This window comes from Pleurodeles waltl, chromosome 7 (genome assembly GCF_031143425.1).
Source record: "Pleurodeles waltl isolate 20211129_DDA chromosome 7, aPleWal1.hap1.20221129, whole genome shotgun sequence".
Lineage (NCBI taxonomy): Eukaryota > Metazoa > Chordata > Amphibia > Caudata > Salamandridae > Pleurodeles > Pleurodeles waltl.
Window position 1 is genome coordinate 872,798,783 of NC_090446.1, and position 27,354 is coordinate 872,826,136.

At 49.0% G+C, this 27,354-nt stretch overlaps 1 protein-coding gene across 1 annotated transcript in view; it reads left to right on the plus strand.

The window, feature by feature from the left end:
- Positions 1-27,354, plus strand: part of RELL2 (RELT like 2) — a 217,167-nt gene that overhangs the window by 23,002 nt on the left and 166,811 nt on the right. Inside the window, exon 2 of the mRNA XM_069199480.1 lies at positions 533-746. Within this exon, the coding sequence (XP_069055581.1) occupies positions 539-746 (208 nt within the window). The 5' untranslated portion in view covers positions 533-538. The remainder of the gene's footprint in view (positions 1-532; positions 747-27,354) is intronic.

Below are 27,354 nucleotides of genomic sequence, written 5' to 3' on the forward strand. Positions count from 1 at the left end.
TGAACATTGACCAGTACAGATGATAAATCATCTGATGACTTGGAAACTTGGTCCTTAATACTTCATACATTGATGATGGAGGCTGGGTTGAAGATGGGTGGGATGGTAGTGCCACATCTGAGTGATTTGAGTCACAAGCTAATGTTGATATGTATGAACCTGTCATAATGGTCTGTGCTTTTAAAGTGTTCTTGTAAAAAATGTTGCAACAGTTGTTTGTAAAAGGCAGAAATTGCCACAGTGTTGAGATTCATAAATGGACATCAGTGGGAAATGAGACATCAGACTGTAGATAGCAACAGGCAAGAGTAGGACTGGGAAAATCAGAAATATACTGGAACAAAGTGTGATTTTGCAAAGTTTTTACTGTTATTTATGGTGCTGGCAAATCAGAAATCTATTGATTTCTCCATAGGCCAGCATTCCTCCGAGTGGAAGCAAATAATAAATCAGAAAGCAGAGGTCAGCAGAGCAGTGGGACAAGGGCCTGCATCCTGCTCACCATATGATACTATTCCTATTTGTATTCCAGGTACACATGGCAGAGAACGACAATATGGAGGCTGGGAAAGCAGAGCACCAGCAGAACCCTTATATGCTCTTCCTGATTGTGCTGGTCTTCTTTTTCATGGGACTCTTTGGGTTCTTGATCTGTCATGTTCTGAAAAAGAAGGGATATCGTTGTCGTACGTCTCCAGAGGAACTGGATTTCGAGACCAAAGAAGGGCTGACAGAGGACCAGAACAGTGAGTAATGCAGAAAGGGGACGTGGCAGGTTACTCTGGGCTGCTGAATAGTATCCACAATCACTTTTGTCTTGGTAGTGAAAATCTAAAGGTGCTGTGTACAAGCTATTGGGTTATCAGGTCTGCTGCCTTGCTTCTTTGAAAAAAGTAGTTATTTAATATAAACACACAAACATAGAGGCAACACACTAAATAATAACCACAGTCTCTTAAGGTTGACACACTCTGGGCAGTATCTCTGAGCCCCTTCATCTCTTTTTAGTGTAGCTGGTTTCAGTGCTGGAAGTGCTGGAACCAGTGCTGGAAGTGACTCCCATATGCAGCATATGTTAGTCCAAACATGAGAAAGTCTAGGTTTAGCTTTTGATTCAACAGCGCTACATGCAAGCCCCAAACAGGCCTGTTGGTCTTGAACAGTCTTACCTGACCGAACAGCAGCCGGTAAGTGAAGGAGGACCGGTGAACCTCTCTGCGAGCTCTGGTCTCCTGATGCTGAGAGTTTGAGACCTCTTTGAGTCCTTTCAGCCTGCAGGTGGCATGTGTCTGTGTCAGACATCCTCCTCCGCAGCTCCTTGCAATCAGCAAGTGTTCCTAACAACAGCCTGGGCACAACGATCGAAGATGAAAGCCCTTCCACTAAGGAGTACCCCTCCTGGCACACTGAGGCCACCGATTTACTCTGTTCAGGGGCAACAGCCCTTACTTCAAGGAAGCCTCATCCTGACATATATATTGGTCATAAACTGGCACTGCATAACAATGATGACCCTTGCTTCACGGTGACTACCACTTGGCACACTGGGGTTGCTGACTGGCTCTGTACACATACTACAGCTCTTACTTCATAGTGGCCCTCACCTTGCATACTGGGGTCACTGACTGGTTGTGTACAAGGGTTAGGGTCCTTACTGCACAGTGGCCCCACCTGGCACACCGTGATTGCCACCTAAGACCACTTGGACTTACAATAGTTTAGCCACATGTCAGGCTCACTTCTGGAACAAAGTCAGGGTTTGGCAAAGGTCAGACACACCTCTGAAAGACCAGGGGGGCTAGGGATATGCCATTGTTAGTCTCACATTTCTTTCAAGTATCAGGAGATAAAGTTGGTTTTCCGGTCCAAGGTTATTGTTCTGGGAAATCCAACCCCAGAAAATATGACAAGAAGAGCTCTCACTACCACCTTTGCAGTCATGCTCCTCAGAAGTACCACCTATGGATACCTGGTGGCATGACTCACCACAACCAAGAAATACTTGTTACCTGACTCTGAGGGGTAAGTTAGATGGATCATCCGAATGTGTATTCCCACATACTCAAATGGAACACCCACAACTGGTAGGGGAATTAACAATGCCTTTAACCTTTCTCCTGACTTACCACTCCCCTGGTAAGTGAGAAAGGCTCTGTGGAACCTCTCTGAGTTTCGGCATATTCCTAGCAAGCAGGACAGAGGTTGTAACCTTTCCTGTGATTGTCTTGCGAAGGGCTTGTTTTGGGCCAGTGTCAACAGGAAGTTCCTGTGCACCAATGGAATGACTAGAGTCATGTTAGTAGTTGTCTCAGGATTTACTGGCTTACTATAAAGTAAGCCATACCCAGCCAATATAGTGTTTCATATCCACTCCTCTGCTGACCTGTTGGTGGGCCTTCTTGTGAAGTTTCACAAGCATAGGACTCTCCTCCTATGCCTTGCGAAAATCATCCCGAGTAGGCCCCTCGAAATCTAGCAAACCCTGCAGCTCTGAAAGTGACCCAGACTTCAGCATCTGGTCTATTTCAGGAGCCTCGTCCTCCTCTATCTCTCTGGAACAGACAAGATTACCTCTATGGCCAAGGCTTTTCCAGAGTCTGCACTTCACTGCAAACTACCTTGTCCTGGTCCCTGCAAAGTGGGGATAGGAATGGTCCCAGTCTCCTTCTGGGACTGCTGCGTAGCCTGTGCTCTGGTCAACACAACTGATGCTGTGCGAGCCATTTAGGTCTCTGGTCCATGCACCAGGCCATGGGCAATTAGATCTTTGCCCAAGAGCCAACCAGCACTTTGCTTCTCTCTCCGTCATGGAGGTGATCTGGGATGCATCTCTGTGGGCTATGATCTGCAGATGCTGAGGGTCTGGGTCCTCTTGTGGTCTTTATCAGATGACATAAAGGTAGCCAAATAGCTCTACACAAAGTGACAACCCTTACTTCATTGTGGCCTCCACCTGGCATAAAGGGGTCGCTAACTGGCTCTACACAAGGGCAACTGCCCTCACTTCATGGTGGCCCCAACCAGGCACACAGGGATTGCCAACTGGTTCTGCACAAGGGAGATGGTCCTTACTTCGTGGTGGCCCCCACCTGGTATACAAGGGTCACCAACTTCATCGGTGCAGTGATCTCAACCAGACCATGTGTCTCATACTCACCGGGACCCACTGTGCAGGACCTCCAATTTGCCCAGCTCACTCCAGGTACTCTTCTTCTCCTCATAGGGTTCACTAATCTTGGCAGGCAAAAGGCTAGTACTCCAGGCTCAGGGCTAGTGGTCTTTGGAGACTAGCAGACCTTGGTCCCTAGTTCTGGCCCCAGCGGCTAGAAGTCATTGTGAGCTTCTCTGTTGTTAAACAGTGCTGTGGAACAACATGTGGGTCTCATCTTTATAATCCAACTCCAGACAGAAATATTATTAAATATCTGATACCTATACAATTGGTCTATAGGTGGCTACTCCTTTGAATTACTTCTCCTCCGCACTGCCCTTTGTCAAAAGGACAGTCTGCCACAGCAGGAGTGGCTGCCGTTCAGATTGACCCACAACACAGGCCAAGTAAGTAACTGGGGATCAAACTTGACTGTCAGCTTCCACTGAGATATTTCCCGTAGAGGTTTAAGTGCCTGTGACTTCCTCTTTATGAAGATTCCCTGGTCCACAGTGCCAGCCTTATCAGTCACATCATCTCCCTAACAAGGATCCCAGACCACACTAGACAGTAACTGTCCGTAATTACAGAGATCTTCGATGTGCCCAAAGAATGCTCTGCTCCCCTTCCTTCAGTGTGTGCTTCCACCCCAGCTCTCGGGAATGACAGAAATGCACATCTCCTGATTGAGGTTTGCGGTCCTCACCTCTCCCAGGCTTTCCAGGCCCTGTGTTTCCAAAATGGAGCCCACAGACCTCTATGTTATGTACCATACACAGGCACACACTCACACATCCAAGCAGACACATAAGTATTGCGTTCTGTCCGGCACTACAAGGAATCCATGCAGACCTGGGTGAGTTAAGTACACAGCTATTAAAACTTTATATGAGTGGACAGGTAGGCACCACTCCTGTGATACAGGTAAAAAAGCCTGTTTCACTATTGATCACCATTAAGCACAAAACGGTTATGCTGCCACCACTGTGTGCTTGTCACTTCACTCTGTGTAAGGGCAACAATCCTCTTCCACTCAGAGGGTGGAGCCTAGTATGCTCCTCTCAGTTTAACAAAACTGCAATACCACGAGACAGACCTATATCATGACTCACATGCATGATCTCTGTATGCCCATGACCAAACATCAAGACCAGGACTGCAGATATCCATGCAGCAGTGGCACTAAGAGCAAGAGTGCATGTCTGTCACCATAAAGGGGACTTTTTGGTCCCAACAGTCAGTCACATGTCAGGCACATCTCTGAGATGCCAGAAGAGATGGGGAAAGGACAGATATGTGTCAGACCAAACCATCTCAAATCTTCACTGCTCCCCATTCCCAATCAAATCTATAAAGGATGAGCTGTAAATCACCAGAGAAGCACTGTTACTTTCTCAGGCATCCTACATCCTCAGTCTGTATCACAAAGTTTTCTCTTGTGATGTTCAGAGGCACGCTCACCCCTGAACTGTCAATAAAAACACATATGTACATACATGTTGCTTCCAGTTTATGGAATCTGCATGTATTCTGCATACAATATGATCAGAGTAATGATTCAGTGGTATAGAGGCAGTCTTTGCAAAAAGGTACAAGATGTAAATCTCTGTGTAGCTTCTTGCTCTGGGATTCACAATTGCAATATCAATGCTAAAATACTACATTGCCAAAACTAACAAGGATGGACAAAGCCAATAGTTTGACTTGCACAAGAAGCAGTGCAGGATTCCCCACAAATAGAACATTTTCAGCAGTACTTGTTTACCTGCCTTAGAATCACAGAACCGATATAGGATGGCCAGCAGCAGTGCAAGCTCCCTTACAAACCCAGGAATTGAACAGGTACAACATACAGGCAACAGAAGTATAAGCCTCTCTCAAACAGAACAGGTATAGATCAGGCAACAGTAGTTTGAGCTTCTGGCACACACACAGATTGCCACTGCCAGATACCAACCATGAAAAGTACCCTATTGAACCTGCATAACAGCGGTGTTATGCAGGACTCTGCAGCCCCTAGGATGCAAAGCCCTCCCCATAACTGGGACCCGTCATTCAGCTATGTACTATGAATATCTGTGAGTCTCAGGGCTCTTCACAGCGTTCTACATGGTGCCCCCAATGTTTTGTGTTATACCATTGCTGTATAATTGCTGCTTTCAGTTGTGTCAGTCAGTTGGTTTGAGACAGTTAGAATTGTCTCTTGCAGAAGAAGAAGGATCAATGAAATTATATTTTCACTCTGAGACCATTTATTACTGTCACTGTTGCAAGATGGAGACAATGGTGCATTCGGAGTGTGCTGCTCGTCGATATTTTTCAAAGAGTATACTGTGCATGAGGATGGAGGTAAAGATGGCCGAGCTTCTTTCATGACTTAGCAAGAGAAGCCATGTATTATTGCGTAGCAGATAATCAGGTCATATAGAAATAAAGGTAAGTTCCACCTGCACAGTGTGTCTCTGGTCTCTTACTACCAAACACACATGGCTTTTCCTACCACAAGGAACCTGTTTTATTCTGGATGCCTGCCTGATGCAGATCCTCAAACCACCACCACATGCAACTATGGTAGATAGGGACAGCCTGTATGCGCTCCTTGGTATGCTGCACCTGAAAGCCAGCTTGTATGCCCATGCCTCTCAAAAAAGTTTGTAACTAGTTGCTGCTCAGTGCACATGGTCCAGGGTAGGTGACTTCCCTCTAACAGGAAGCATTTTGGTACCTCTCTTTGCAGAGAAGGCTAGTCAAAGGCACCTCAGGTGCACTTTTAGATATAGCATGTGCCTATCTGTGGAACCTATAGATCACTTGTCCCTTTAGTTCCCTCACGTGAGGCACTGGCTCAAAGAGAAGAGTATGTGGGAGACATCCTGGTGCTGACAAAGAGGTTGGAGGAGAGAAATACTTGCCTAAGACAAGGAGCAACAGCTTTTACCTAGAGCTAGTCAATCAAATTCATCTCACTGTAGGCTATGCTCAGAAACAGCCAAGCAGTACTGCTGGCTACTGCCAGGAAGACTTGGGGGCTGGGGGTGGGGTGCCTACGTTCAGCACGCGTAGCAGGGGTGTGGGTGGGCAATATTAAAAAAAGGTTACCTGCCACCTCGGTGTTCTGCCGCTCCTGCTGCCTCTCTTCTTCCTCCCCTCCCCACCCAACCCTGACGATTCTCTCATGCTGTTACCCAGCTTGAAAGAAGCACCGGGATTGGCTTGAGCGGGCTGAAATGCGGCTCAGGGAGGGAGTGAGAGGCTGCACTTGGTCCCCACCCAGCAGTGCAACACAGCCGGGTGGAGAGTTCTAAGTGAGCATGTCAGTTTGGACGGTCTCAGACGGCAGGCCAAACTGACATGCGCATTTAGAAGTGCACATACCACTCCTCCTCCTGACACAGAGGATGCTGGCTCTGCCCCACCCTAACTTAATAAAGTAATAATAAAATAGTTGTATTATCACTTTATTTTTCTGCTTTCAGCAGCGGGGCGACACTCCTCCACTGTAGCGGAGGTGCCGCCCCTGCAGTCAAGAACAATTTAGATTGTTTATTTAAATCATCAGTTCAAGACAGCAGAATGTTCATTTATAGGAATGTTTATAGGCCTTATCTAAAAGCGACAAAATGGGATTTCAACTAGCCGTTCAATACAAAACAAAGGAAGAGTGTTCTTGTTAGCTCTCATGTAGAAGAAATTAAGTCAGTTTGTTGACTTTATCTTCCTTCATATTTTCAAACTGTACCTATAAAACCTGATGCAGTGAATTGTACTAAACCAGGTCTTGTAATATGGCATAATGTTATGCCATCGTTTGCCCTTTGACTTTCTCAGTCAAAATACCACATGCCCTGAAGCCTTGAAGATCTAAATGTGTTGTTATAGTGAAATCATACTTACCTATGCATACTTAACTTCATGACATTTTGGAAGTTTATATTTTGGCCACAATATCTTTGGAGGGACACATTTCCACGACATTCCATTAGCGCACCCATTACCAAATCTGTACACTAGCCATAAAATAAGAGAAATATAAACAGTGCGGTCTTTTTTTCAACAACATCAGTGACAAAAAGCATTGTCCCGAGTGCTTCTGGGTTCGTCCCCCAGCATGTTTAAAAAACGATGCAGAGGAAGCATATCTAACCCAAAATTCATGTAAATGGGGTTTCTTTGCAGCGGTGGTATGTTTTCCAGGTGTGTTTCCATGCTAAATTCATCTTTAAATTCTAGGTATCTATGAAATCAGGATCGGGGCACAACGTGATTTAACATTCATTGCAATCTATGTGCCCTATATGCATTTTCACTTTGTTTATTGTCCTTGTTGTTATGGAACTTGGCTCCAGTCAACAGTTGTCACACATAACAGAGGCTTTTCAAGTTCACTTTTTAAAAAAAAATTGTTTTAGACCCTCATCTGAGGTCTACAATCATCACCATATAAAACCAAGTAAAATCCACTTTAGAATATAAAAATTATCATAATAAGTAAGATAGGTCGTAACTACTCATATCATCGTGAACAGAGGCTTAAAGTTTCCTAAAATGCATAAACCCAACCGATAGTAGTTTTAGGATTGAATGTTTTTATTAGTTAAAAAATGCAGCATATAACACACCATCAATACAACATCAATTATTTACTTCCACGAACAGAGGTGCAGTTTCTGTAGCACATTTCCCCAAAGTAACAATGGCCCTAGCCAAACGCTGCCTTTTCCCTTTATGCAATAATGTAGAAATTGAAAGTTGGACATTTTAGATGCTAAGAGGCCCCAACACTCTTTTTTAGCAGTATGGAGAGCTGTATATGCAAAATCAGCAAATCATCTTGACTATTTCTGCATAAAAAGCGTAACAAACGTGTTTTATAGTAACAGTGACAATAGTGTACAAAGAGTTAGCTACACCTTTTGTCAAAAGGTGCAACTAATTTGAACAGGATTTTTTAACCATTGCAACTTGTCTGTGATTAGACCCTGGGTTTACACTGCTTTTTTTTTTTTTAAATAATTCTTTATTAGGTTTTCTAACTTAACAGGTATGCACATTGTCCTTCCAACATCATGCAATAGAATAGGCTATTACGTTACAAACTCGATTGCTCTTTGATGCCTTACAACAATTGCTCATAAGAGGCAACCTGGCTGAGACAAGTACAAATATAAGGGTCTCTGTAGAACAATGGCATCCGAGTGCTTAGCGCAAGTCTGTCAATCTGCTTAGCTAGCATAACATAGGAAGGAAGAGTAGAAAAAAACCCAGAACTAAAACAGTGATGCTTGCTGCGCATTCTCCAGTGTGTATGAAGAGGTATGTGGGTGTGAGGGGGTAAGAGGAGCATCGCTGTCCCGTGGGGGAGGAGTTGTGTGATCATTTTGTATGTGAGTGGGTCAGAGCTGTCCTTCCTCTTTTGGCCAATCAAGTTGGTTCCTTTAACGTACCGGGTTGGGCAAGTCGGTAACGTGGGGGGCTGGTAGGGTGTTTCTCTGATGACATGGGTCACCAGTCGTGCTCGGGCATTATATTCTGTGACTCTTATTGGGGGTGATGTAAAGTATTGTTCTTGTGCCTATGGCAGTCTAGTATCTGACTTATCTTTGATCTGTGCTATGTACATCTGCCAGTCTGTCAGTGAGGTCGGTTGGGCGTTTCCTGTACCTGCGATGTGGCATAGCTGTTCTGCTAGTATGTGGGCGTGGACTTCTGATAGCCACAGTTATATGACTGGGGGGAGGGTAGCTGATTTCTAACTCATGGCGATTCTGCGTTTAGCTAAGACCAATGCAAGGTCTGTGAATCTGTTTACGGCTTTTTGTGCGCTTGTGCAATTGGTTATCCCCCAACAAGCAATGAACGCTGTCCCTACTCACTGCTACACCTGTTGTGTCCGATATAAGTTTTGTGACAGCCTCCCAGTATGGGATCAGGTTTGGGCATTCCCAGAGCATGTGTATGAAGGTAGCCATGAAAATGTGGCAGCGGGGAGATGTATCTTATGTTCCCGGGTGCATGTGTGCTAACCTGTGTGGGGTGAGGTATTTGTGATGTAGGTAATTGAATTGGGCATATTTAAGTCTGGCGTTAGTGGACATTTTTGGGGCTTCTAAGTATTGCATCAATTGTTTGTCTGCCAGAGTCACTGAAAGAGCAGCTTCCCAGAAGGCCCAGAGTTGGAGTGTGGGAGGTTCTTTGTCCAAGCACATGGCAAGTATAGGTGGGTAAGTGCCTTTGGACCACCTATGGGTAAGTGTCCTATGTAGTACACTGATAGGGGGATGTATATCAGGAATGTGCCCTGTGGTATACCATAGTCTGCTAATAGGGTTTCGAATGTGCAAAGTAGATTGTCCATAAACAAGTCTCCCCGCACGACTAGGTCAGTATCCATCCTTCCCTGAGTGTCTGGACGCAGCTGTAGCGTACTGCATCTGTGCATTGCCCACAGTGCCATTTCTGGTGCATATAAGGCGTCTGTGTACGCCTTGATCACCTATGTGTTCCAGCATGTTTTGGCGACGCTCGGTAGCACGTTGCCCCTTTGGGGCGATAATTCTTTTTTCAGGTCCATTAGCCACTGAAGCACTTATAGGGGCGTGAGATCGGCCAATTCACCTCCCGCCTCTGCCTTATGTTGGCCTGCAAGCCATTTATAGGCTATTGGATTTGAGCCGCTCCATAGTAGTACTCACAATTAGGAGTACCCAGTCTGCTGCGCTCCAGTGGCTCATGCAGTTTGGTCAGGGCTCTAATATTAGTGTGGTAAGGAGTGAGCACATGTCAGTGACAATTTTGGATGGAAGTAGTATCTGCAGGGCAGAGAAGAAATACAACAGTGGAGATAGGATAAGCGTCTTAGCAATAGCTATCCTACCCATTGGCGAGAGCGGCAAGGATGTCCAAAATGGGAGAGATGTGTGTGCACTTGTAAGGGCTCAGCCTATATTGCCTTCTAATTGGTCTTTAGAGGTGTGGTAACCCCTGACCGAGGAATTTAAAGTTATTGTGTGTCCACAGTAATGAGGTGTGTGGGAGTACTATTCGCTGGAAGTCCTGCAGCGCTGTCAGGGGGAACAATTGCGACTTTTCCCATTTCACCTTTAGACCTGACACTCTCCCAAACAGCAGCAGGAGGTCCATGAAGTGGACATTTCGAAAATGTGTATCTGCAATAACTGTGGAAAAATGCTATATCCAATGTATTGTCAACATACCTATGTTGTCATTCCTTAGATACACTAGTGCATCGCCGGCATAAGGTGAGACAATGTGCCAACGATTGCCCACTAAAAAGCCCCATTCCGATGCTCGCTCGCGGAGTGCGCTGGCAGGTGGTTCCATCACCAGTGCAAAGATGATCGAGGACAGTGGGCAGCCCTATCTGGTGCCACGCTCTATATGGAATGGATCAACTTTTACTCTACCTGTTTTCACTCTTGCTGTTTTTGAACTGTAAAGGAGGGCTATCCATTTGCGAATCTTTTGACCCACACATTTCTTTTTTAGTACTGTCCTTAGGTAAGCTCATCCAACAGTATTGAATGCCTTTTCAATGTCTAGTGAGGTAACCCACAGGCTAATTCCCATGAGTTGCACCCAATCCATCAACATGAATAGGAGTTGCAGGTTCAATAAGGTCTTCCTGCCTGGTATGAACCCGTTCTGATCTGAGTGTACTATCTGTTGAGTGATAGGTATCAGTCTGTTTGCCAGCACTTTCCCCAGAATCTTGTAATCTGTGTATAGTAATGAAAGGGGTTGGCATGATCCCATTAAAAATGGGTCCTTGTTGGGTTTGGAAAGAATGACCAGTATGGCTTCCCGCAGTGAGGTTGGCAGTATACCCTCTTTGAGCACTGAGTTAAACATTTTTAGTTGGCGTGGTGCAAGTGTGGGACTAAATGCTGCGTAAATCTCCACCAGCCACCCATCTGTTCCTGGGGTCTTACCTCTCGCATCTGTTTGGTTGCTTCAGTAATCTCTGTGATGGACAGGGTACCTCAAGGGCGTCTTGTTGGACCTCCTGCAGGTGAGGAAGGGGTTGTTAGCTAGGAATGTGTCAATTTCTGTCTCTTGTGTCAGGGGTGGGGCTGAGTAAAGTTCAGCATAATCAGCACAAAAGGCTGCGTTGATTGCCGCTTGAGAGTTTAAGACTTGGCTTGTGGTGTCCTTAACAGCTGTTATTGGGATTCTGGGCGTCTCAGGAGAAAGCAACCAAGCCAGAAGTTTACCGGCCTTATGGCCCTCTGAGTGTTTCTTAGCCAAGTATTCCATATAGTCTAATTTACATAGTTTTTATGTTGTCTCTTTGTATTCCAGGCGTAAGCGCACCAATGGGGCTGCCACTTTTCGGTCCATTGGTAACTGCTGTTCGTAATTGCGAATGTGCACGTTGCAGAGTTAGTTTAGTGCCGCATAACGTTTTTATCTCTTGTCCCCCATAGGACTGCCTTGAAGGCGTCCCATTCTATGCCTGAGTTTGATGCCATACCTTCGTTGTTGGTGAAATAAGCAGTGAGGTGTGCCCATAGGGAGTCCCTAAAGGGTTCATAATTCAGGGCCTCAGTTAAAAGGCACCAGTAGGTATGTTGGTACGTCCATGCCCCCAAGCCATCTGGAGTAACAGTGGACAGTGGTCAGATGCAGTGTGGCCTAAGTATTCAGCATGTTGGGCTTTTGTTATTGCCTTCGGGCTACAGTATACTATGTCTATTCTAGTGTGTAACTTATGCAGCTCCGAGTAATATGCATATTCTTTGGTGAGGGGGTGTAGATTTCATCAGGCATCTATGACATGTTTGTGTGTGGCCCAGCGCGTTATGTGTTGGGAAAGGGTGCCTGACTGTGTCCCCAGCATCAGTGGGTGGGACCAGTTGATAGCTAAATAGGGCACACAATTATAGTCCCCGCCCCAAAAGCAAGGGGTCCCTGTGTTGTGAAAAAGGGATGGAGTTAAAGAGCGTAGGAATTGGACTTGGTTGGTGTTGGGGGCATTTATGAAAGCCAAAGGTAGTCTGTCCAGGGCCCCCTCCAATATTGCATATCTACCCTTGGTGTCCAGTGTGGTATGTATCACTGTTATTGAGGTACCTGGGGCAATCCGTATAAGAGCGCACCTTACATATCTAGTGTAGGTTGTACCCAATAGTGTGCCCCTCCATCTCCTGCACATGCTAGTGATGTCCGCTGCGGTTAAGTGTGTCTCCTGTTGGAGTTCCACTTGTATATGTTGCCTGCGTAGAAATTGGTATACCCTGTACTGTTTTACATAACTACCCATTCCTCATACATTCTATGTAAGGAGCACATATTGCAACCCTTGTCCAGTACCAAGCGGAGCCATGTATGTAGACAGATGTTGGTGCTGCGTAGTTCGGCTCCCCCACCCTATTACCCTCCCCTCATCCTCCACCCCAGCAGCATTGCACACGTCATGGTGTAAACAACAATCAATACATCCTTGTCAACTAGGGAAGGTAAATAGGTAACAGACTGTAAACGCCCCATCCCAAGTCAGTATGACAACGAGCGCCTGACAAACAGCACTGAAAAACTAAATTGAAATCAAGTTTGCCTCTGGTGGTAACACCGTAGTTGCACTTGGGTGGCGTGGAATAGGTGTTTCCAGTTGTCTTTTCACGGAAGCCGGGCAGCCCCCAGCCCAGTACGTTGGATGGTGATCCCTGGTAGTCCAGCAGAGTGGGATGTACACAGTAAGTGCTGTTAAGCCCTGAGCAAGTACGTGGGCTCGAGCCTGCAGTTACATTATCTGCTCTGCCATTTGGGGGGTAACTTCCGGTCCTCTCCAGAGCAGTGGCCTGATCAGTGCATGGGGGATCTTGGGTGGGTCTTGTTCAGATCTGTCTGCGTCAAGTTACGTCTTTCGAGTTCTGCCACTGCTTGTGCCCTTTCCACTGCTGCCTGCTTTTTAGTGAGGCCCAGCTGAGTGTGTGCGATTTGGGGCCTGTGGCGTTTTTGCTCCGTCTATCCACCTGAGATGTCCTTTTGTTTACTTGGTTTAGTGGCAATTCCATTCCTTTTGACCCAGTCTGATGCATGCTCTGGAAAGGTGCAGAAGACAGATTTATCCTTTTGTATGATTGTGAACGTGGCTGGGAACTGTAGTGCGTACTTTATATCACAGTCGCATAAACATCTCTTTATTGGGAATGCTTGTGTTGCACTTCCATGGTGTAATCCAGGTAGATGTTGACCTGTGCATTGTTCATCATCCTCCATGCGTTACCGGCAGTATGTGCTCTCTGTCTCTGTAGTTGAAAAATCTGGTAACCACCAGTTGAGGTGGGGCCCCAGGTGGGAGAGTTCTCTTCTGGACCCTGTGAGCGTGTTCGACCGAGAAGAAGGTTGAGTGTTTACCTTGTAGAATGGTTTTTGGAGAACTAGTCTTCCAGATATAGCTCCATGTTGGGACCTTCAACCTTTTCTGGAAGGCCCACTATCCATACATTGTTTTGCCTAGACCGACCTTCCTGCTCATCCACGCGTTGTTGGGGGTAGTTCACTTCGGTTTGTAATGTCTTAATATAGTCAGAGGCTTCCGTGACTGACAGTTTCACGGTTGCCAGTGCTGTTTCTGTGTCTACTACACGGTCTTTTAGTTTCTTGTGTTCTTCAGGGAGTATACCCAGGTCAATTCGCAGCGCATCAATCTTCAGTCCCAGTGTGGTCTTAACATCCACCACAGCCGCCAGGATCTCAATGAACCTTTGGGACTGTGCTGCCAGGGTGGCACCCAGGGGGCCCGCAATGTCTTGAGTCTCAGGTGCATTTGGTTGCGTCCTGTGCACCACTGGAATGACACGGCCCTGCTTTGTGCGCACCATTACCCACAAGCACCTTCCCCAGCAGTTCTGTGGCAGAGGGTCAGTCACCTTGGGTGCCTGGTTTGGTTCTATGTCCCTGCTGTGGGGTGTTGAGTGTTGGCCTTGTTGTCGGTTCCCCTCCCCTTGGGGCTGTTTCAGTTTCTGTACTGACGTCTCTGGTGCGCCTTTCGGTTCTCTTGGTGGGGGTGTGTGTACAGGTCTCGCTGCAAGGCCAGACGTGGCTTCGTGTGGGAGGCAGTCAGCAGATTTTTAGGGGCTTCACCCTTACTGATGTGCTCGGCAGGGGGCAACCTGTTGAGGAGCGACTCCTGGTCAGAGGGCACCTGCTTCATTCTCTGGGATTTTTGGGGGGGCCTTGGAGAGACGCAGTTCTGGCTCCTTGGAGGTCGTCCAATGGGCCCTCTGTGTCCCCTAAGTAAGGCTAGGTATGATTTTCTGCTGTAATGTGTGTCCACCATAGGTTCCTAAGTGGGGGCTGCATGTGGGGGAGCACTGGTGCTGGCCCCGTGGTTGCCGTTCCTCCCTCCTTGTCAGGCGGTCCTGTTCTGCTAGCGGGATTATTAATGATGGGGCGCAGCTGCGGGGTTGCAAGTGTCTCTCATTTGTAGTCTACCTCAAATTTCTCTGCCCCTGGGAGATCGCCCATACGTGACATCACACCGGTCCGATGTCTCGCATCCCTGCCCTTTGTGGGCCTCTTCAGTTGCTCCCTGTGAGGCCTCAACCAGGCCACTCGCTTGGATCACTTTGGTTGCCCCGTGGTGTAGGTGGGCAGCAGGTAGGGCTGGCTCGGATGGCATGTGGCCCAGACAGGCTCTCCTCCACTGCCCGGTGCCACTGCGGCCAAAACCCTGCTCTCACTGTCCTGCGTGGACCACCTCTATTCGCCTCCCATGTCAGGCCCGAGTATGCCACATGTTTGTTAACAGGAGTTAACAGGGGGTGTAAGCTTGCACATCTCGCTGTGCTGGCATGCACTGATCCGCAGCATGTGGGAAGGGCCCTCAGGATCACTGTGCTTTTTCTCGTCTCCAGGACCGATGCCTGATCCCAGTGTGGCGCAGCTCAGTCCCAGCTGACACCTGTCCGGGCCCCGCTCGTCCTGTCCAATTGGGCCCAGCGAAGCCGTGATCTGACCGTTGGGCAGTGAGGGCCGTCCTCTGCCAGCAGCCACTTGATATATGGGTGGTTTGGCTCTCCCCCGAACAGTCAGGAGCTATCTACCCCTGCCAGGATGCCGTTTTCAGGGCTAGGGGCTGCAGAGCTCTTGGCTATGTGACTCACTTGGTCGCAATCTTGGACACACCAAGAGGCCCCATCACTCTTGATTAATACATACTTGTTTTTATACACATTTCTAAGTCCCTTCTGTGTGCCCCCTCTTGGGGTCATGCAAAAACTCTGGTTGGCTAGGGTATGTACCTAAGCCAGGCGGATCCCATCATTCTAGTCAGGGTAAGTCAGATACACACTCTAAATGAACCTGTGCTCAACCTTTGGTGGCTTGGTGCAGAGCCGTCAGGCTTAACTTAAGAAGCAATGTGCAAAGTATTTGAGCGACACTTACAGTACAGTAACTCAATGAAGACACCACAAAAGGATTCCACACTGGGTTAGAGAAATAGAGAATATTTATCTGGTTAAAACAGGACACAAACAATAAAGTCCAATCAATGGATTAAGAGATATGTGGGTGCAAAGTTACTTGGTCAATCTCATCAAGAATCACAGTGCTCAGAAAATAGCGCATCTTCCATTTAGGGGAAATAAAGTAATGTTCTTACTGATGAATGCGGCTGGGCCCCCGGGCTCGTGGGCCTCATTGTGGTCCTATGACCAGATGGTGAGTCTCAGTGTCCCAGAGTGAGAAGACTCAGGGCACACTCAAGGGACTGCGTGGGGTCCTCACTGTGCGGAGCAGCCCTTGGCGTGAGATGCGTGCAAGGTGGCCCCGGGTGGGCTTGCCAATACCACTCCTGCAGTATGAGGCTGCCGTTGCTTTGCAGCGATCTCAGTCAGGGCAAAGCGCAGCCGTGCTCGGAAGATGAGGTGAGGTGTCACACATCTTGGAAGCACTGCATCCGGTCCGGGGCGGGTACAGCGAGGCAGCAGTGCTGAGGAAGGACTGCACGTACACAGGGTTTCACACAGGTGGTGCGGCAAAGACCCAGGGAGCTGCACACACTGAAACTGGGATGGCAGCACTCGAAATAGAAAGCATTGAAGCGCTCCACTGCTCAGGGTCCTAGAGGTGCAGGAGCGCTGACCCTTTCAAGGCAATCTCTTGCAGGTTGATGAGAAATAGCTATTGAGGTCTTTGATGCCTCTGAGACCTCAAGGAGAACATGGGGCAAGCCCTTGGTGTCACTCTGGGGTGTTCTTGGCAGGGCAGAGATCATCAGGCAGCTGGGCAGCGCAATCAGGCAAGACAGCAGTTCCTGGGAACAGTCAGTCTTGGTGGAGTGGCGATCCTGCCAGCACAGCAGTCTTTAATCCAGCAGAGTTTCATCTAAGTCCAGAAGTGTACTACTGAGTGGTTCAAGAGACCCAGTACTTATATAAGACAGTGCCTTGATGTGGGGAATGGCTACAAAAAAATTCTTGTGAAGTGCACAGGTCCCCTTTCAAGTCAGTCTCAGTTCCAGACAGCCAGTGGGAGGCAATCAGCCCCTTTGTGTGAACTCTATGTCCTTATCCTTTGAGATGTAAGTGTGAGCCCTTCCGAACCTCCTTCCGAGAAAGACCCATCATTATGCAGATGTGGCTGAGTATCCTGTGTTGTGGGTGTCTGAAGGGAATGCACAAGTGTAGCTGTCACCTAGCCCAACCCAAATGTGTATTGGAGATAAGCTGAAGGCACACAAGGCATAGAGTACTGAGAAATGCCCACCTTCTAAATGTGGCATTTCTAAAATAGTAATAATAAACTCAATGTAACCAGTAAAGAGGACTTATTATTACCATTCCAATGGTACTAAACATGATGCAGCTACTCCTCCAACATCAGAAATTGCAGCTTAAAGATTTTATAAGGATTTCCCAATGCTGGCCTATGAGAGGGCAGGTCTCACAGTAATGAAAATATTTATCCTTCATTTTGCTTACAAGGCACCCTGCCCTATGGGCTACCTAGGGCCTACCTTAGTGGTGACTTACATGTAAGAAAAAAGGGAGTCCTGGGTTTGGCAAGAGGTTTTAGATCCCAAGCTGCGGTGTCAGTGAGACTGCACTTGCATGCTATGCAGTGGCAGGCCTGAGGCATGTTTACAGGGCTGCTTAAGTGGGTGGCAAAATCAGTGCTGCAGGCCCACTAGTAGCACTTAATTTACAGGCCCTGGGTATGTGATATACCACTCTATAATGGAGTTACAGGTGAATTAAATATGCCAATTGTGGATACACAATTGTTACCATGTTTTTAGGGGAGAAGCACGTGCACTTTAGCCCTGATTATCAGTGGTAAAGTGCTCAGAGTCCTACGGTCAACAAAAAGATACAGCAACCAAACAGGAGTTGAAGGCAAAAAGTAGTATGGGGTAAGACCACTCTAAGGCTGGCAGGTCTAACAGCCCCATTTAGTGACATAGGCCCTCATTAGAACCCTGGCGGTCGGTAATAAAGCGGCGGTAAAACAAAAATGGAATTATGACCACAGCAGAAACCGCCCCACACAGACAGCCACTTTAACACACCGACCGCCACAGCTGTAGCAACAAGCACCGCGGCGGTAACCGCCAATAGCCAGGCGGAAGACAATGTACCACCCCCCTAGTACAACAAGCCAATCCCCCGGCTTTTCCGGGGCGGTACCAACGCCATCAAAAGCACGGCGGAAACAGTACACAGAAGGGAAATGACTCAACTCTGGACACTCAAGGAAGAACCACGACGCCGTGGAGCCCGAACTACAGGTGTTATCAATGCTGGTATACCTCCTCCTACACCAGGAACACGAACGGCGGCAAAGACGACCACGGTGAGTACTGCACCTGGCACACAAGGGAGGGTGGGAGGAAAAAGAGAGTGACACACACACGCAACACCCCCACCCCCAACACCATACACACAAACAGATGCAACAACATTACATATCCACCCCGTACCTGTCAGGAATAACGCACGGACAAAAGGAAGTGAGTAAAGTCAGTGTACTAATATACATTTCGAGAAATACGTACTCAAAGCACAAAACAGTATCTACAATATATACAAATGCACCCAGGGCCATATCACATAGGCCAAGGCCCCACTTGACTCCTGCCTCAGTACAGAGAGAACACTGCTGGGGCATCAGGTCGAAAATACACAGGTACCTCAGGGGGAAGGAAAAGGGGGGCACCTCAGCCAGAAGATGGTACAAAGCCACTGTTCCTGTGGCCTGCGATGTCCTGGGCAGTGCAAAGCCACAATCTCTCAAGTGGGTGGCTTGCCCACTGCTTGGTCCTGGGGAGAGCAAGACCACAGTCTCTCAAGTGGGTGGTTTGCCCACTGATTGGTCCTGGGGAGTGCAAGGCCACAGTCTCTCAAGTGGGTGGTTTGCATACCGCTTGGTCCTGGGGAGTGCAAGGCCACAGTCTCTCAAGTTGGTGGTTTGCCCACTGCTTGGTCCTGGGGAGTGCAAGGCCACAGTCTCTCAAGTGGGTGGTTTGCCTACTTCTTGGTCCTGGGGAGTGCAAGGCCACAGTCTCTCTAGTGGATGCCTTCTTCCACTGGTAATGGAGGGGGCCTTGTGCCCAGTGTGCTTCAACCTGGCAAGGAGGGGTTGAGTGGATGCTTTCTTCCACTGGTTGTGGAAGGGGTCTTGTGCCCAGTGTGCTTCATTCTGCAAGGAGGGGGTGAGTGGATGCCTTCTTCCACTGGTTTTGGAGGGGGCCGTGTGCCCTGTGATGCAGATCTTGGAGGGTGCAAGGTCACAGTCTCTCACCTGGGTGTCACACCCACAGTTTTACAGCCCATGGAGGCACAACTACACACTGCCCGCCGGCGGTGACGGCTGCTCAGTGTTGGCAGTGGCGGGGCTGGGGGCGGTGTTGCCAGTGGTGGGAGGAGGCTCCAGCCCTTCCCCCGCAGCTTTGGGGCTGCTGCTGGTAGTGGTGGTAGCAGTGGTGCTGGTGGCAGTGCAGGTGGCAGTGCTGGCGGCAGTGCTGCCTGTGGTGGGGGGAGTCTCCAGCCCTTTCCCCGCAGCCTCGAACGGCTGAAGTGCCATGGCTGGTGTTGTTTGCACAGATGCTGCTCCAGCACCAGGCTCCATATCCATCCTGCCTGCAGCGTCTGTGCCTTTGTCATTGCCCTTGGCAGCTGGTGTTCCCTTCCTGCCCTTGGCAGCTGGTGGTGCCTCCTTGCTTCTGCCAGCTGGTGGTGCCTCCTTGCCTTTGACAGCTGGTGGTACCTCCTTGCTTCTGCCAGCTGGTGGTGCCTCCTTGTGTTTGCCAGCTGGTAGTGCCTCCTTGCTTCTGTCAGCTGGTGGTGCCTACTTGCATTTTCCAGCTGGTGCTCACTTTTTGCCCTTGACAGCTGGTGCAGGCACACTGGCTGTGTGGACGGGTGTCTTCACGTTGCCTCTCACAACTGCAGTGCCTGCAGAAACAACAGTGGCCGTGGACTGTGTGGCTGAGGTGCTAGCCAGGGTCCTCACCACCCTGGCCCGAAGTGAAGGACGGAGAGGAAAAGCTTTTAGGGACAGTGGGGCTGGAAGAGGGTGAAGGTTCGGGAGTGGAGGAAGTGGGAGTGGTGGTAGGAGGTATCAGTCTGCTGTGTTTGGGTGCAGGTGCATGGGCTGGATGCTGTCGTGAGGTGGATGGCTGTTGGGTGTCGTGAGTGCTTGCGTTTGTGTACTTTGGGAGGAGGGGGCATAGACACAGTGGGAGAGGACAAAGGGGACATGTGCATGGATGTGGGGGTGGTGACTGCTAGTGAGGGGCGTGTAGTGATAGGCGTGATGGAGGTTGTGGATGAGGATGTAGTGCATGCAGGTGTGAGTGGAGACGCTACTGGGAGGGAGGTGGACGAGGAGGGGGACACAGTGGAGGCAGTGGATGTTGGTGTGTCTGCATCTGGATGGTGCTTGTGTGAGTGCCCGTGGGATAAAGTGTGGTGCTTGTGTTTGCCTGAGCCACTTCTGTATGTTGATTTGGGTGCATGCTGGTCTGAAGGTGTGCTTGGGATAGGCTGGGGTTGAGGGGAATGAGACTGGGTAGAGGAAGTTGGAGGGGGAGGCTAGAGACAGGGACAATGGCTGCCATCAGGGAGTTGACCAGAGCCTAGAATTATCTCTGTTGGGCCGCCACGCCCTCAAGGAATGCATTTGTTTATTGCAGATGCCCTGCCTGCCCCTGGAAGGCATTCACTATGGTTAACTGCCCAACAGAGATGGATCGCAGGAGGTCAATAGACTCCTCACTGAGGGCAGCAGGGCTGACTTGGGCAGGGCCAGAGGTGCCTGGGGCAAAGGAGATGCCCACCCTCCTGGGTGAGCGGGCACGGGAAACACGCTGAGGGGCTGCTGGGAGGGCGGTGCTGGTATGGGGTTGGCTACTTTACCTGTAGTTGGGGTGGCCACAAAGGTGTCCGCCACCACCAGGGAGCTTACATTGGAGGAGGTGTCGCTGTCCGAACTGTCCCCTCCAGTCTCCGCCGTGGTGCTCCCCTCACCCTCCGTCCCACTGGTGCCCTCACCGTCTGTGGATTCGGCTTCCTGGGCCATGTGGGATGCAGCACCCTCCGTCACCGGTGCCTCTGCTCCTCCGCTTGATGATGCTAATGCACACAAGGACAAGGTGACAAAACAAAAAGGGGGGGAAGAGACAGAGGATACACTTGGTCAATGCCAGCAACAACACCTCCGTTAGCGTACACATCACACAGGGAACAGTCCTATGCACTAGGCCATGCACTACCAGTTACAATGCTAGTCATAAGGCCATGGAGTACAATGCCTAATGCCAATAGCAGCACAGCTGAAACCCACAGGACCCTGCCCAGTAGTATATGCCCACTAGCATATTTGGGGTTGTAGTGCATCAGACCCTGCCCATCATGGAACCTACCCTGCCATGTTCGTTCTGGCCTATGGGGCACCCACAGACCCACATCCCCCACCCAGATACCATCCCAACACGCGCAATTTTCTATTCTGAAACTATACTCACCCCCTTGTGGCTGCTGTGATGCCTTCAGGCGCCCATCCAACTCCAGATAGACCATCACCAGGATGCGAAACATCAGTGGGGTTAGGGTACGACATGCACCCCTTCCTTGTTGGGAGGCCATCCCCAGCTGGGCCTCCACCATCTTTCTTGCCCAGCGGTGCAGGTCCTCCCACGGTTTGCGACAGTGAGTGCTCTGCCTGTCAAAGACCCCCAGGGTCCACACATCCTTGGCGATGGCACGCCAAATACCCCTTTTCTGATGGGCGCTGACCTGCAGTAAAAGATACACAGAAAAAGGTATTAGTCATATAATTCGGCCAGTTACAGTCATGGCTCACCATATCCCTCCCATCCCCTTACGCACAGACATTGACTACCATACATGTAGCACTCTGCCCAGGACCCCTCAGCCACCCCCTCTTACACGAGGCATACACACACAGCACTCCATGCATTCATGCCCCATGCATCGTGCTCACAGTGTACTCACCTGTTGGTCTGGAGGACCATAAAGTAAACGGTACTGGGGTAGGAGCCCATCCACCAGTCTTTCCAACTCCTCCGAAGTAAAGGCATGGGCCCTTTCCCCAGACACTCGAGCCATGGTCTCTTCCAGACACAGGTCACAGCAGCACTTGCAGTGTAGGTCCTCTCCTGTTGAAGGTCAGGTAGCAAGTGAGTGAACAGATAGAAAATAGCGGTCACGTCCGCGGCAGTGCGTACCGTCACCGCTGGCGTACATCACCATTGGCTACTGGAACCCATAGGGCCCAATGATAACCAATGAGGTGTTGCACGGCGGTCGTCGACTACCTCGTGCAACGGCGCACAACGTCAGCGGAATTACCTCATTTCCACTTGTCGCTCCACACATGTCAGGCGGCTGCCATTTCAAGGGGGAACAGGCCATGGCACCTAACCGCGTCAGAGCGGACATAGGCACATTTATGGACCTACACCTTCACATACTTTTTCTGTCACAACATGCAAGGCATTTTACTCTGAGGATATGTTTGAATATGACCATCTGCTCACCGTTTTTCACCCTAGAGTTCAACCACTGAGAATGAATAGGAGATGGAGACATACCCCCGTGTACAGACCCCTGGTGGACCTGGCAACAATGGCGGACAGGCACATTATCCTCACCTACAGACTTGATTGGGCCACAATCTAAGAGCTGTGTGCCCAATTGGAGCCAGACCTGATCTCAGCTATCCGTCACCCCACTGGAATCCCCCGTCTTGTGCAAGTCCTATCAGGGCTCCATTTCTTGAAAAGTGGCTCCTTCCAAACGACAGTGGCCATGCCAGCAGGGATGTCACAGCCTATGTTCTCAAATGTGCTGACCAGAGTGTTGCCTGCCCTGATGAAACACATGCGCAGCTACATCATATTCGCCCAGGTGGAGGATTTGGCCACAGTGAAGGCTGACTTTTATACAATGGGACATATCCCCAACATCATTGGTGCTATTGATGGTACACATATTGCCTTTGTCCCCTTCAGGAGAAATGAACAGGTGTTCAGAAATCAAAAGAGCTTTCACTCTATGAACGTGCAGATAGTGTGCCTGGCGGACCAGTACATCTCCCATGTGAATGCAAAGTATCCTGAGTCTGTGCATGATGCCTTTATCCTGAGGAATAGCAGCATCCCATATGTGATGGTTCAACTCCAGAGGCACAGAGTGTGGCTAATAGGTGAGCCCATGGTCCCCACCCAGTGTCTGTTGGTATATGAGTGTGGGGTTGGCCCTAAGGGTGAGTGTTTGGCTAACTGCTATTCCTCAATATTTACAGGTGACTCTGGTTACCCCAACCTCTCATGGCTACTGACCCCAGTGAGGAATTCCAGGACAAGGGCTGAGGAACATTACAATGAGGCACATGGGCAAACAAGGAGGATCATTGAGTGCACATTTGTCTCCATCTGACAGGTGGATCACTGTGCTACTCGCCCAAGGAGGTCTGCCAGATCATCGTTGCATGTTGCACAACCCAGCCTTGAGAAGCCAGGTGCCTTTTCTGCTGGAGGATGAGGCTGAAGATGGTTGTGTGGCAGCGGTGGAGCCTGTGGACAGGGAGGAAGAGGAGGCAGAGGAGGAGGATGTGGACAACAGAACAACTATAACACAACAGTACTTCCAGTGACACACATGTAAGACACTGTAACCTCACCTTCCATTGCTGTTTTGTGAAGTGAATTTTCTCTGGCTGGCTGCTGTTCCCACTACAAAGGCCACTTATTGTACCCTTTAACATGTCTATTTGCAGATATTGATGTATTGACTGCAGCACATTACAGGTCATAACTATGTATACATCACTGTACAGTCTATTTGCAATGTCTTCTGATTGTTAAACAACTACATCCTTAAATCATTTGACAAACTCCATACTTATTTTTTCCAAGGGTGTCTATTTCAGTGCTGAGAAGTAAATGGGGATGTGCAATGGGCTTGGGTGATGGTGGAGGAATGTCCAGGATAGGGTCCAGTCTATTGGTATCACAGGTGAATTGTCCAAGGGGGCATAGGAAGGGGAGCAGTGTCAGTTTAAGGTGGACAGGGTGACAGAGTGGGACACAGGGGTGACAATCAGGGGAGTCTTATTTCCTGGCGGGGGTCTTGGTAATGTTCTCTGTCTTCTGCCTGGATCTCAGGGACCGTTTGTGGGGTGGTTCTCCTGGGTGCTGGTGGCCTGTTGTTCCTGTGGTGGGGCCTCCTGTCCACTAGCGTAAGCGGAGGTGGAAGGCTGTTCATCGGTGTGGCTAGTGTCAGGGGCCCGTTGGTGTGCCACTGCCTCCCTCATAGTGTTGTCCATGTCTGCCAGCACCCCTGCAATGGTGTCCAGGGTGGTGTGGATGTCCTTCAGGTCCTCCCTGATCCCCAGGTACTGTTCCTCCTGCAGCCGCTGGGTCTCCTGCAACTTCGCCAGTATCTGGCCCATGGTCTCCTGGGGATGGTGGTATGCTCCCAGGATGTTGGTGAGTGCCCCGTGGAGAGTCGGTTCCCTATTCCTGTCCTCCCCCGTCACACAGCAGTCCTCCCAGCTTCCATATTGTCCTGTGCCTCTGTCCCCTGAACCGTGTGCCCAGTGCCACTGGCCCCAGGTCCCTGATCGTCCTGTGTTTGTGGGGTTGCCTGGGGTCCCTGCAGTGGTGGATACACTGCTGATTTACGTGTCCTGGGGTCAGTGATATGGGCCTGCTGGCTGGGTACTGCGCTGGTGTTTCCTGAGGGGGAGGCTCTGTGGTGGGATGGGAGTGTGCCTGGGTAACCGGCTGTCCAGAGGTCCCTGATGGGCCAGGTTGGTCATCATTATCCAGGCGTGCAGAGCTGCTGTCATCACTGTGGGCCTCTTCACGGGGGGCTGGATGTTGCAGGCACCTCCTCTCCGGTGACATTGTGTGGGGGTCCTGTGGGTATGTAAATGCAGTGTTATTGTTACTGCGTGTGTCATCTTGTGCATGGATGTGTTTCCCTCTCTGGTTGTTATTACCTAGGCAGCTTTGGCTTGTGTGAGTTGTAATTTGGTTGGCTAAGTGATTGTCACTACCGTGCATGCTGTGGTGATGGGTGTCCATGCAGGCGTGTGAGTGGTGTCCCTGCATTGTTGTTGCATGCAGTGCTGGGTACTGGGAGGGGTGGGTTGTGATGGTGGGGTGTATGTGAGGTGGTGGGGTGATGGGGATGAGGGTAGGGGTGGGGGTATGTGATGGCATGCAGGTAGGGGGGAACGTAGTTAAGATTTGTCTTACCAGAGTCCAGTCCTCCTGCTACTCCTGCCAGGCCCTCAGGATGCATTATTGCCAATACTTGCTCCTCCCATGTTGTTAGTTGTGGGGGAGGAGGTGAGGGCCCACCACCAGTCCTCTGTACTGCTATCTGGTGTATTGCAACCAGGAAACGCACCTTCCCCTTTAGGTCGTTCCACCTCTTCCTGATGTCATCCCTGGTTTTTGGGTGCTGTCCCACGGCGTTGACCCTGTCCACGACTCTCCGCCATAGCTCCATCTTCCTAGCAATGGATGTCTGCTGCACCTGTGATCCGAATAGCTGTGGCTCTACCCGGATAGTTTCCTCCACCATGACCCTTAGCTCCTCTTCAGAGAATCTGGGGTGTCTTTGTGTTGCCATGGGTGTAGTGTGTGTGTTGTGTGTGAGGGTGTGTGGGGTGATGTGTTGGGGTGTGTGCTGTGAGGTGCGTGGATGGTGTATGGGTGATGGTGGTGTGTGGCTCTGGTTCTGTGGGTGCTCCTGCCGTGTCTCTCTCTCTGTTGTAAATTGTTTGTAGTGGTAAAGGGTTGTGGGTAATGTGGGTGTGTGTTTTATATTGGTGTGGGTGTGTGGTGTGTGTATGTGTGTCAGGTGTGTGTAGTTTGTATTGACCAATGTGGTGTTGTTTTGTATGTGTCTATGTATTTTGAGGGCTGCGGTATGTACCGCCAATGGTTTACCGCGGTTGAATGTCCATTGCGGTGATTCGTGGGTCATAATGCTGTGGGCGTATTTCTGTTGACGTAACGGTGTGGGTTTTGGTACTGCCAGTTTATCACTGACCTTTGGTGTGGCGGACTTGTGTGTGTGTCTGTATAGTGGCGGATTTCTATGTGTGGGTCATAATACGCGCAGCGGTATACCACCACGGTCGCGGTATGTTGGCGGCAGTCAGCATGGCGGTAAGCAGCACTTACCGCCAATGTCTTAATGAGGGCCATGATCTCCTTTTAGCATGGTAGATTTAGAGGACCGTGGGCCAGATGTACAAAGACTGTTTGCATTTCATAACGGGCCTAATCACAATTTCGGCCCGTTAAGAAATACAAAACAGCCTTTTCCTATGTACAAAGGCCTTTAGGGAATGTGACAATGGGATTTCTACCTTGTAGAAATCACATTTTGCAATTTCCTAAATGGGAGATCGCAAATAGGGTTTTCCTATTTGTGATTTCTTGGCACATGCACAAAATATTTCCCAAATGAAAAATGAGCATTTAGGAAATGCAATTACCAATGACTTCAAGTTGATGGTAACCATGTGCAATTTAAAAAAAGCATCTGAAGATGCTTTTTTAAAGTGCATAAAAGCGAGGGCATGTGTGTGCTTTACATGTGCACCACTTTTTTCGGGTTGCAGCAAGGAGGGGCTTAGGCTGAATGTCAACCTTTGTTTAGCATTTCCTAAGTTGGGGGTTTCCTATTAGGAAATTTCAAATTAGGAAAGGCTAAACCATTCGTACCCATGGACCTTTAGGCCCATACGAACGAATAGTTTGGTATTACATAAATAGCGATTTTCTAATAGCACTTCCTACCCTTTAGGAAATGCTATTAGGTATTCTCTGTTTTTGTACATACCATTTTGCATTTCCTAAATAGCGATTTCTAAGGAGTCGTATGTCATACATCTGGCCCCATGTAATCTAATTTGTCAGTGTTAGTTTACACACCGAAAACGGTTCCTGTAACACCATTTTTAGCCAAAAGAGAATTGGGTACCATGAAATAGTACCCTGAGTACACTAAAAGGCAGCTTCTGAGACAAGTGTTTCAGTGGTGTTCATAGTCCAAGTAGGAGGATCCAACTCGAAAATGTGTTTTCTACACCCTCTATCTTTCCATATTGCAATATGTCCACAACTCAGTCCAATATATGCCTGTAGCAAATGCCTCAGCCTCGTGTACATCTTTTATTTCAGGGGAGCAAAAGCCATGCTGACTCTTAAAACTCTAGTTAGCAAACAAATTCTTTGTGGGGGCTGCATTTCTAGTTTTAGAGAGCAATGGTATCAAACTGGCGAATCCATGCCCAGGTATTCTAACATTACCACTTGTTCTAAATGCCCTCTGTTCATCTCGAATGGGCTCCTTGGTTTGTAGCTTTCTCTCATGATCATAGTCTTCGTTTCTGCCTGGTTATAATCCTTTACACATCCTATGTGTAGCTAATGCCTTGTGGGTAAGCAGTACTGCACTGTCTGCAAATAGCGAGACTGAAGGCAGTAAGAAATAAGGATACAATCACTGGAGACTGGTAGAAATCTCTCACCCTTTTTGGGATAGTTAAGTTTTAAATTCAACACAGTTAAGTCAATCAAAAATACACTAAAAAGCTACTGGGCCTGTACCGAGCCTTGCCTTAGTGTGACGTTGATTCGCATTGGTTCAGTAAAACTCCTGTCTGTTCGTTTAGGACATGGCCAGTAT